Below are 12,026 nucleotides of genomic sequence, written 5' to 3'. Positions count from 1 at the left end.
AAACTGTTTGGAATTCTTTCGTTAAACAACACCCTTTTGGATGTTATTGTTCCAAAAATCGGCGTTCCTTAATTGTTCGATTTTTGCCTTGGGATGAGCTAATAAGTGAAAGTTTTTTGGTCCCCTGCCTTAGGCGTTTCTTTAAAAGGGGGAACGTTAGTTTTTTTTAGATATTTGAGGTTAAGATTTTTCATTATTACTTCTTTATTTAAAGGCAGGCTTTGAGCTTTTTTTGGTGAAAATCTTTACTATAGGAATTTTCCTTTGGTGATCGGATTTTATTGTGGGTTCANGTTTTTCCAATCCATTAAGTACTAATCCTGCTATTTCTTCATTAGATATAATTCAAATAATCCATCAGAGGCTAGAACCATAAATTTAGACTCTGGATCGACTTTAGAGGTCGTATTTTCAGGTCTTGCAGTGACGTATGGTGGGGTTAAGAAAAATCTGGGCTCTTTTCTGAAATAAATCTTGACATGTTCTGGCAATTCGCTCAATGATTTTCCATCGATTTCTTTCACTTTATAACGATAATCACCAAACGCTCTAGATGGTTGCAATGAACCTAGTACTCTACCGTTACGGATAACGTTAGGTTCATCAGGATGTTCCTTTTTAATTCTTTCTACTTCTTGCTGATTATCACCAGTTTGGTCGGTTGATAAAGATTTAACAGTCCAATCTCCATCGGCTTCTTTTTTACATATCAACGCTCTTGAATCACCAGTAACAGCAACTTTCAAAGTAGAATCTATGGAGTTATAAACGGACAGTAATGCACATGAACCACTGATTGCCGGTAATGATTTTAACATGTTTTCCTTAGTAGGGTCTCTGATCAAATTTGATAAAGAGCCATTAACGATGTCATGATCCAATTGTATAAATCCATTTTTAATTGCAATTTCTAATTTATCAGAAAAATTAATAGCATCAGAACTTCCTTCATATAAGTTATTTAATTGGGCAGCAACGTATTTCACTAATTCAGAAGTTAACTTTGCAGAAGTGAATGGACCACTGTGTCCATCAAATATACCAAAAAAATAAAGATCATCATCATCTACACTAGCAGTTGGAGTGGTAACTAATATTTTATCAGGAGCTGGTTTAGAATCCATATTTAAAGTCTTTCTTGGAATTGTAATTATTTGTTCAACATGGTTATCTTCAATGGGATGATTTGAAGGTAATTGAGAAGTGTCATAACGTAAAATACCATTTCCTCTATTAACTGATATACTTTCTTGCAAGTTTCTTAATTTAGTATTGACTTCATTATCGGATAACAATAAAATTGAATCCTTTCCCTGTTCCTTCTCATTCATACTAGATGATGAGAATTGTCTGATGCTCTTAACAGTGTCTAAAGAGACCAAATTATCCAGTGAAGAATAATAATATGAAAGTAAAAGAAGACCACTGCTTATAAGGGCTACATTTGAATTGGCAATTTTTCTGTTACGATGGTGATTGTTATTGTTTTTATTATCCTTAGCAGCCGTATTTGAATTCTTGCCAGAATGTGTTATATAAGTTCTAGTCAATAACTGGTTTAAATTCTTCTTAGAAAGACATTTAGATAACGTTCTCCTCAAAACGATAGCTTCTTGAAATGAAGGCATGGCTGACTGCTCAATAGATGGATTAGATAATCTTTAAAATGGCTAATGATAAAAAGGCACACGTACACAAGCAATAAAATTCTCCAACCAAACCTCGAAGATCAATGGATAAAGCGAAAAGTTCAGTACCTAATTGATGTTAATTGAATTAATCTCTAAAATAATCAGTCTCTTTTGGTATACTCTCCTCTCCAAACTTGGACTATTAATTAGAAATGGATAATTAGGTTTCTTCTAATACCCTGCTATAGAATCACGAATAGATATCAAAGAGAAACAGAACTAAATCAATGTTTAAAAATTTGCAATAGTATTTACAAAGCAATCTAGATGATTTTGACCTTAACAATATAACACTAACAAGATCAGGTTAGGAACAACTAACTTCTATAACTTAATCAAACAAATTCAACACAAATTATATTACTTGGATTACTTTATCGGTTTATTTAATCAAGCTTTTCTTGTACTATGAAGATCTAATTACTACAGAAGTATTGAATAAATTTGATAAGAATAGTCAACTTATCAAACTTAAAGGATCGAACAAGACTGTTGTACTTGCCTATATTAAAAGCATAAATCAAGTTATTACTATAGTAAAGCTTTACTTAAAGTTTTAGTTATAATCGACTTATTGGGCACATATATATTTTAAATAAAAATGTTAATTAGAAGTACTACGATATTACAATATTTAAATTATATATATCTATATCTATATGCTAGAAAATGTGATGAGTGTGGGTCAATTTTTGTCTCTTGGTGAATAATTTTTCTTCATTCATAGTTAATTATCTTCTGTGTTGTCTCATTCTTGCAAGCTTCCTACCCACTGGTAGATTTTGCATGTTACCCATCATTGCTTGCTGGTTATTTGATGATGGCATGTCATTGCCGTTCATACCAGCACCAGGGCCACCAAATACTTGCAATGGTGATTGAGTTGGTACTGGTATTTGTGCTTGATTATGACCTGAAAATATATTTACAGGATTTACGTTACCTGTATTACCAAATTTCATATTAATTTGACTTGATGGATTGAAAGCATTCATTGGAGCTGTAGTTCCAGTTGTTGCCACCGGGTTAGCCATCCCCATTGGTGTGTTCATTCCATTGTTACCATTGAACATCATACTATTGTTATTATTGGCATTAGTGCCATTAAATTGATTGAAAGTATTGTTAAATGCAGATGGACCACCTGCTGAATTAACTGGTGGAATATTATTTGCTCCTCCAAAGTTAAAAGATGAAGGAGTATTGGTGACAGGATTACTTAAACTATTTCCAAATCCATTCCCAATTGATGGTTTAGCTAATGGCTTCTTCTCAAATTTAAAACCGGATGAAGCATTGTTGTTTGAAAGTAATGGGTTGGATGTTAAATTATTGGATAGTAATGGGTTGGTACTTGTTGTGGAAGATGCAATATTTGATGATAGAGGATTAAAATTAGTTACAGCCTTGTTAGTACCTAATGAAAATCCTGATGTTGGACCTCCCGGAACAATAGATTGAGCATTGGTAGAAGGTGCTTTATTGAATGCGAAATCTGTAGTCTTTGAACCTGTTTCCTTGTTTTCAAAGGAAATGCCCAGTTCTTTTGATTCAGTAATGATATTACTACCTGATCCAAATTGAAATGGCTTGGTACCTTCCCCGCTGGTAGTGGATTCAGATGTTTTAGACGTGGCTCCAACAAAATTAAAGGAAGGTGCAGAAGCTTGTGGAGCTTCTATTGTGCTCTTTCCAATTGTTGCTGGAACATCATCGGTATTTTCAGCCTCTGGTTTTTTACCAAACATAAAAGAAGATGTTGTGGGTGTTGTTTCTTTTGAATCTTGAGAAGCATTGAATGAAAAGGACGGCTTTTGGGTATCTTCCTTATCCTTGGCAGCATTGAGGCCAAATGATACTAACGGCTTTGTTGTTGCTTCCTTACTATTGGAAGCACCTAAGCCAAATGATATTGATGGTTTAGCTGGTTCTTCCTTCTTTTCAACTGCAGCAATACCAAATTTAAATGTAGCTTTTGTTGATTCAGTTTCTTTTGCAACTACGTTTGTACCAAAACTTAAAACAGGTTTAGTCGTTTTTTCTTGCTGATCTTGAGCTTGATTTGAATTGAATAAGAAAGATGGAGTAGTGCTAGCTTCACCGTTACCCTTTGTTTCATTTGGTTTTGTGCTGATATTAAATGATGACTCTACAGGAACCTCTTTGTTTTCATTGGAAATACCTCCAAAGTTGAGCGTTGACTTTGGAGCTTCTTTCTTATCGTCTGAAGACAAACCAAAAGATATTGGTAATTTTTTATCTTCCTCAGTAGCAGGTTCTGGATTTTTAAATGAAAAGGATGGAGTAGGAGTTGTTTCCTTTTCTGTTATTGGGGTGATATTTATTCCCATCTTTAAAGATGGTTGAGGTTTGTCTGAGTCTTGGGCAATTTTACCAAACGAGAAGGAAGGCTTAATAGCTGTAGATTCAGCTTTCATTTCTTGTCCAAATCCTGGTATTACTGATGTAGATTCTGGTTTTGAGAAACTGAATGAGGGTTTTGTTGCATCAGCACTTAGATGTGAACGCTTCTTCCTCCTTAGACCTTCATCCTCTATTTCATCTGGATCTTCACGATGCTTATGCAAGGGCAAAGCAGGCTCTGACATGTTTACAGGTTTCACCGAAGCCTTTACTGTATTTTTGGAAGGAGTTTCTGTATCCTTAATAAAATCAAAACCCATTGTAGGCAAAACGTTTAGCTCTGGTTTATTGTTCTTTAAGACTGAACCAGATTTTTTAACTTCAAAAGAGATATTGTTAACAGATGATTTTGGTGGTTTCAATCCGTTTAGTAATAAAGATTTTTGTGCTGTATTTAAATCTAAGGAACTGTCTGATTCTTTTGAAATATTAGTCTTCATCTTTAATGGAGTTGTTGAAGACAAATCTGGTATTGCTTTTGAAGTAGTAGCTGTTGATATTTGTTTCGATGTTATAGGTTCATTTTTGAAATCATTTAGATCATATTCGAATTCACCAGACCAAGTTTTAGAGTTATTTAATAATTTAGAAGAAGCATTCTTATTTAACACTACAGCACTTTTTTCATTCTCTTTTGTCGGAGTTTGTGATAAGATAGGAGTCTTCAAATTCACTTGTAATCCGTGTGAAGATCTACGTAAGCTTGGATTCATTCCATTGTAATTATTTAATCTTTGTCTCCAATATTGTTTTTGTCTTAGTAGTTTTAACCTTTGAATTGGTAAAATTGGTAAAACAGGAGGACGAGAAACGACTGAACCATCAGTTGAATCAGCTTCATATAAAAAAACAGAGTTGTCCCATTTTGAATTCGACGCATAACCATTATCATTTTGAGAACTAGAGCCCAAAAGACGTGCTTTACGGATGTGATTCAAATTTTTTCTCTCATTAATCCCAGTATTATCATTTCTGTTATTTGACTGAATAGTTTTCCCATTTTCATATTCCTCACCTACTACACTGTCAAACTTCAAAGAAGAATATTGATCACCTTTATTATCCCCCGATAAATTTTGGTTACGGCTGGATGGTCTCTTAAAAAAATCTATTATCGTTGCAGAAAATGATCTCTTTCCAGAAGTTGGTGATTCAACAGTAGTCATTATCTTATATATATATTCTGTCGTTTATTTTAATTTATATTATTTTTTTTAGCAATAGTAGTGATTCTGAGTTAATCGGTGACAGTCACTCTATAAATATAAACAGCGCAAACTGAGAAATCCAAGCTCCTCAAATATGAAGATGCTATATAAGTACTTGAATTGCAGCTGGTGTCTTCAACAAGCAAGTATTGACTTCAAAATATTAGTTTATTTACCTTTTTAACCATACAAACCCATCTCACATCGCTGATTCTATCTAAAATTAATTTATTTTAATAAATTTTAGAAAAAAAAAGTTAATGTCAGGGTAATGTTATGTGATATCACGTGAATATTGATCAGATGGTTATCACGTGTAACATCAGGGTAATGTTATTTGTTAGCACGTGATATCTGGGGATAATTCTGTTTTTTTGACTAAAAATGATGAAATTGGCTATTACGTGTCAATTGAAGCTGTTATAATCCAAATCTCATAGTCAGATTTAGCGATATGTTAAGATTTTAATATCAGGAATTGATTGATGTTCAGAATACCTCACAATATTGTAAATTGATTGCTTTGATAAAATCAATAGCAGATTAATATTCAAGTGACCTTACCGCGAAGTATCTTTATTCCTTATATAGCTAGTTTGGGTTTTTTGATATATTGCAGCAAGGCTGAAGGGTATAGCAAACATATTTTATATTTTATATTTATATTTGGTCGAAGTTGACAATTGAACAAGAAATTGCAGATTCGTTGATATAGTACATAGGATAAGACATCATTTGCAATTGGATCTAAAAAAGAAGGTAAACACTTGGAATAGATCTGGATATATCTTTTGGTTGGGAAAAAATGGGTAAAAAAATACTGGTTCCTCAACAGTCGAACGGTAATTACAAGTTTATCGGTGGGGTTATATTTGCCATTGTAACAATCTATTTCTTATTTAATGGATATGTTGATTTATTAAATGAGTCTGGAGAATACTCTTCTTATTTTGGTGAATCATTCTATGATGAAGATGTTGCAGAATATGAATATCCTGATAGAGTTAAACATCATGTCTATAATGGCCCTAAAGAAAAAGCTTGTTTAGTAATGATGGTTCAAAACCCTGATCTATATGATGTTGTTAGAACAGTTAAGGTTATGGAAGATCGTTTTAATTTGCATTACAACTATGATTGGGTTTTCATAAATAACAAACCTTTATCTGATGAATTTAAATATGTCTTAGGTGAAATTGTTAGTGGTAAAGCTAAATTTGCAACTGTTCCAGAAGGACAATTCGCTGAACCTGAATCCGTTGATAAGGCCAAAGCTCTGAAAGTTAGGGAACAAATGATGGAAATTAATATTCCAACCAGTGGGTTAGCTAACTATAGAAACTTATGGCGTTACAAGAGTGGGTTCTTATATAATCATCGTATATTCGACGATTACGACTATTTCTGGATTACTGAAGTTGATATGAAGATTGCTTGTGATGTTAACTATGATGTTTTCAAGTTTATGAGGGAGAACAACAAAAGATTAGGTTTCGTTAAATCTTACAAGACCTCTATCTTCCCACAAACTGTTAAGACTATTTGGAAGCATACAAAGGATTTTATGAGCTTTGCACCAAACTTTGTAAGTGAAAATAATTTGTTAAAGTTTGTCTCTGAAGATGGTAATTCATACAATCAATGTGGTATTGAAACCGGTAATATGGTTGGTGCTTTTGAATTTTTCAGAAGTAAAGAATATCAAGCTTATTTCCAATTTGTGGATGAACACAACGGTTGGTATTATGAAAGATGGACTGATGATGATTTTGTTTCTATTGCTGCGTCAATGTTATTAGATAAAGATGAATTCCATTTCTTCGACGACTTCGGTTATAATCATCAGTTAGACGAACATGCTTTTGAATTCGTTTGTCCGCAAGAAAGAGGAATAAGATTAGAAAACAAATGTTCATGTAATCCATATTTCAGTTTGACTTGGAAGAGTCAATCATGTGTTCCAAGATTCTACGAAGTATCGGGTAAAAAGAAACCATCAGCATGGGATAGCTACTAATCACATCATTAACAAACTCTCCTATCATAAATATACCATTACCTATATATAGATATGTATGATTTCTGCGATTAGTTGAATTAATCGCAAACCAATAAATAAATAAAAACGATTATATATAAACCTTAATCAAACTGAAATGTTTATAAGCATGTAGATATATATGTATATATATAAGGATTAGATTCCATTACATCATCAACTATTACTTTACGTTAGATCTGCCAATATAGGGTATACCTACAAACTTATAATCACGTGATTACAATTGTTTCTTATATAAAATATTTATCAGAATGTACGGCATATACGTGTTCAAATATCAAAGCTTAAGATTAAGAGACTTAAAGGTTAGTTAAGATCTAATAGAAATAGAATAAATATCAATAGAACAGCTTGGTTTGATTGATTGATTAATTGACTTTATTGACTAGTTGACTGTATATTTCTAACTCAAATTTAACCTTTTGCAAATTGTGATTAGAATTTTTCTGTAAAGGAAATACAAGGAACGACAGCTTCAAGATGGGGAAGAAGGATATGGCTGTGAAAGACCATCCAAAGAATGTCTCTTCAAAGAAGAATTTTACCATCAGATTGGTAGGAATTGCAGCTGTGGTGATGTTCACTTTGATGATGCTATATCAGAAGAAGGATCGTGTCACTGGTTACTATAGTTCTTACAAAGGCAAGAGTTATATGGATAGTGGTGACTATATTTATCCATCAAGAGTTCAATATCCACGTAATGAAAACGATAAAGAAAAGGCAGCTTTTGTCACTTTGGTTAGAGACAGAGATCTTTATAACCTAGTGGACGCTATCAAGCATGTTGAAGACAGATTTAATAAGAATTACAATTATGATTGGGTGTTTTTAAGTGAAACCGAATTTTCTCAAGAATTTATTGATGTTACCACTGCTTTAGTCACAGGTAAGACTAAATATGGGTTGATCCCTGAAGCTGAGTGGACATATCCAGAATGGATTGATCAAAAACGTTGTGCAGAAGTTAGAGAAGAAATGCGTAAGAAAGAAATTATTTTTGGTGATATGGAATCTTACAGATTTATGTGTAGATACGAAAGTGGTTTCTTTTATAGACATGAAACCATGGATGAATACGACTGGTATTGGCGTGTTGAACCTGATATCAAGCTACACTGTGATATCAACTATGATATTTTCAAGTTCATGAGAGAAAACAACAAGAAATATGGGTTCACCATTTCTATTCATGAATACGAAGCCACCATTGCAACTTTATGGAATACTACCAAGAAATTCATGGAATTGTATCCTGAATATTTACACGAAAACAACATGTTAGATTTTATTAGTGATGATGACGGTGGATCTTATAATAACTGTCATTTCTGGTCGAACTTTGAAATTGGTGCTTTAGATTTCTGGAGAGGAGAAGCTTATTCCAAGTATTTTGATTTCCTAGATCAAGCAGGTGGGTTCTTCTATGAAAGATGGGGTGATGCGCCAGTTCATTCCATTGCCGCAGCATTGTTTTTGGACCGTGACGAAATTCATCATTTCAATGATTTAGGTTACTTCCATAACCCATTCCATTCATGTCCAGTTGATGATGTTGTTAGATTTGAAAACAAGTGTGCCTGTGATCCAAATCTAGATTTCACCTGGAAGGATTTCTCATGTGGTGTATTATTCTACACTGTCAACAATTTAAAGAAACCTGATGGATGGCTAGAACATGTCAGTTAGTCGACGTCCATTGTAAAAGATACAAAACCTATATTTTCTAAAACTACGATAAAAAATAAAAAGCAAGAAAAGGAACAAAGAAAGATAATTCCGCGATTCACACTTATAATATATATGTATATACATACAAGTATAGGTAAACTATAATACAATTAATAATAATTCGTTCATATATCATATCAACACATCTCTTAAATCATATATATGAAGTGCACTTCCAGTAACGTCTATTTTCCCTCTGCAAATGAACTTTTTCATTATTCGCAGTGTAAATATTTAAGCTTACAGATTGATGAAAAATCGAAATCAAAGGGAAATGAGACTGTTGAATATTTAAATGCAATGTAACAAACGGAATAGGTTTAGTTGAAAGGTATTTGTGTTCGAGGTAAGGTAGATAGAAGCTGGTCAACAGAGTGTGGTATAAGTTTTGTGTGGGTCTAGTTTTGTATTAGCTTTTATTTGGTGTGTTTTTTTTATTTTCCATTACGAAGGATGAGTTCACCAGCAAATTTGTATCCTGGGTTAGCGGATATTACCGATGTACTAGAAGAATTTCCAGTTGAGACCTCTAGATATCTGACATTACTTCATGAGATCGATGCTAAGTGTGTGCATACGTTACCTGGATTGCATGCCAACATTGATAGGTTTGTGGGAAGCAAAGGGGACAAAGAAGGAGGGAATAAGTTAGACACCTTGGGCGTAATTAATAGGCTATTTGAAGAGTTAATTCCGTCGCTAGAAGAGAAGATGCATGTATCGTCTATTATGTTGAAGACTATGGAGGATTTGACGGAACGGTTGGAATTGGCGTATGAAGTTGCGATCAAGAACAAGGAAATACCTGAAAAGTTGAGATTAGGAGTAGATAACCACCCAGCCATGCATCTTCACCATGAATTGATGCAAAAGATAGAGGCTACCAAGAATGGGAGTGGTGCGAAGTCATCGCAAAGCTTGAAGAGTGAATCTCGAAGGGAGGCGATGGCAGCTAATAAGAAACTTCAACAGCAGCCCGGTGATGGTAAGCCTGTATCTAATAGCAGTAGCGCCAGTAGCACCAGTAATCCAGGGACCAGTGTTGGTACTACGCACAATGGCGGTAATAGCAATGATAATCCCGGCCAAGGTCAGGGACAAGGACAAGGACAAGGACAAGGACAAGGACAAGGACGTAAAAGGGTTGCGGCCAGTAGTATCACGACTATGCCGAGCAGCAACGTTACAAATAGCATGAGTGAAACGAATAAAAAACGTAAGAACAATAGTAATAGCAACAAGACATCTACATCTGGGAGTAATAGCACCACCACGACAGCGACAGCGACAACGACGACAGCAGGTGCAAGTGCAGCTGGCACTGGCGCAGGCACTGCCGCTGGGACTACAAGCGGGAGCAGTAGTGGACACAAGCCCAAAGTCAATGAATATGGGGAACCGTTATACTGTTATTGTAATCAAGTTGCGTATGGAGAGATGGTAGGATGTGATGGGGCCAATTGTGAGTTGGAATGGTTTCATTTGCCGTGCATTGGACTGACGACGTTACCAAGAGGCAAATGGTATTGTGATGATTGTAAGAAGAGGTGAGAAGTGTGTATAGATTAAGTATGTTTATATAAGGCATGAATACCAAATACGTATGTATATGTGATATAATAAAGAGAGTGAAGTCTTGGCTAACCAAATTGCAGAGCCTGGTGTAATCTAGTGTGATCTATATTAACAGTACCACGAACACTAACATTAACGTATCATAGACTCCCAGATGTCTTATCGTGTCTTGTTCGTTCATCTTCTGCCTTGGCTCTGTTGAAACCAGTTCACCCATACCCAGGATGACGAGAGACAGAGACAGACAGAGACAGAGACAAGTGAAAAATTTTCGTTGTTATTGCTCTGAGTGCTAACGCCAACACTTACACTTACACTTACACTTACACTCCCGTTCCCGTGTTCCCTTTGCTGTTGACGTTTCTTGACAATTCCCTCCACCGTTACAGTAGTTTCCATTACGTTATCGTCGAATGGAAAATTTTGTTATCCACTTTCAGTTCGGTTTTGTATGGGGGGAGCGAGAGAGGTGTTGGTTTTGGATATTATTTCCATTGCCGTTGGTGTCCTTGTTCTTGTTCTTGTTCCAATATGTAACTGTTTGGTATGATATGGTACATATGTTTTTTTTTTCTTCAGATGATGAAGTCTCCTTGTCTCATCGATTGGATTGGAAACTTTGATGTTGGATGTTTGATATTTGGTTGATGTTGGATGTTTAACGTCTGACGTCTAACCTTTGATATTCGATATTTCACATACTCTACTCTTTTAAATACTTCCCTCTCTCTCTATCCGTTTTAGGGTCGGGTGTCGACTCTCTCTCTATCTCTATGCCTTTTAAACCAACTACAAGTACTCTTCCCCCCCCCCTCCCATGGGTGTTAAATACTGAACGTGAAAAGAAAGAAAAGGTGTGGTTTATCTTAACTGGTTCCATCCCCAATTGGCATTTTTTGATCCGATGCAGTTGCACTTCATTCTATCCTATTGAAATGCATACCCAGGCCTATTTCACCGTGGCTCTGGAAAATGAACCTCGTGGATATAAACTGTGTCCTTAGTGGGGGGGTTAAGGAAATCTACCTGAACTTAATTGATAATTCCCTCTTGCGAAAACGCCCCTTCGTGAAACCTTTTAAAAAAGAGTTTCTAGAATCCTAAAATTCCAGTTTGTGATCGCGGGTAAATATATCGCGAGTGAAAGATTTAAATTGGAGGTTTTGAGTCTCCTCCTTAAAACCTTGTGAATTATACTCCGCAGTCGTGAGAATGAATCTCTGTGGATGGAAGCATGTACCAAAGTCTTTGAAGTATGTGAAAGACCTCTTGAGAGAGAATACATATTCCTTGATATAGGGTATTATTTTCGCCTTCCTAATGTGTGATTTCTAA

At 34.9% G+C, this 12,026-nt stretch overlaps 5 protein-coding genes across 5 annotated transcripts in view; 3 read left to right on the top strand and 2 right to left on the bottom strand.

The window, feature by feature from the left end:
* The window catches only part of PTC5, a gene marked incomplete at both ends in the record, with an annotated part of 2,283 nt that extends 655 nt beyond the window's left edge, over positions 1-1,628 (bottom strand). The window contains one exon of the mRNA XM_001643048.2: positions 324-1,628. Coding sequence (XP_001643098.1) covers positions 324-1,628 — 1,305 coding nt within the window.
* A 794-nt stretch (positions 1,629-2,422) lies between these two features.
* Positions 2,423-5,281, bottom strand: NUP1 (FG-nucleoporin NUP1; the record flags this gene model as incomplete). The annotated part of the gene is made up of 1 exon (XM_001643047.1): positions 2,423-5,281. The coding sequence occupies one exon, from the start codon at positions 5,279-5,281 to the stop codon at positions 2,423-2,425; it is 2,859 nt and encodes a 952-aa protein (XP_001643097.1).
* An 847-nt stretch (positions 5,282-6,128) lies between these two features.
* Positions 6,129-7,340, top strand: Kpol_1029p12 (uncharacterized protein; the record flags this gene model as incomplete). Its single annotated transcript, XM_001643046.1, has 1 exon — positions 6,129-7,340. The coding sequence occupies one exon, from the start codon at positions 6,129-6,131 to the stop codon at positions 7,338-7,340; it is 1,212 nt and encodes a 403-aa protein (XP_001643096.1).
* Positions 7,341-7,865: 525 nt separating this feature from the next.
* On the top strand, positions 7,866-9,074 carry Kpol_1029p11 (glycosyltransferase family 15 protein; the record flags this gene model as incomplete). Its single annotated transcript, XM_001643045.1, has 1 exon — positions 7,866-9,074. One exon carries the CDS (start codon positions 7,866-7,868, stop codon positions 9,072-9,074), a length of 1,209 nt encoding a protein of 402 aa, XP_001643095.1.
* Positions 9,075-9,569: 495 nt separating this feature from the next.
* Positions 9,570-10,667, top strand: PHO23 (Pho23p; the record flags this gene model as incomplete). The annotated part of the gene is made up of 1 exon (XM_001643044.1): positions 9,570-10,667. The coding sequence occupies one exon, from the start codon at positions 9,570-9,572 to the stop codon at positions 10,665-10,667; it is 1,098 nt and encodes a 365-aa protein (XP_001643094.1).
* Positions 10,668-12,026: the final 1,359 nt, after the last annotated feature.

Source organism: Vanderwaltozyma polyspora, genomic scaffold (genome assembly GCF_000150035.1).
Source record: "Vanderwaltozyma polyspora DSM 70294 KpolScaffold1029 genomic scaffold, whole genome shotgun sequence".
NCBI lineage: Eukaryota > Fungi > Ascomycota > Saccharomycetes > Saccharomycetales > Saccharomycetaceae > Vanderwaltozyma > Vanderwaltozyma polyspora.
The sequence above is the reverse complement of the archived record's forward strand: the minus strand, read 5'-3'. Positions and strand labels throughout refer to the sequence as shown.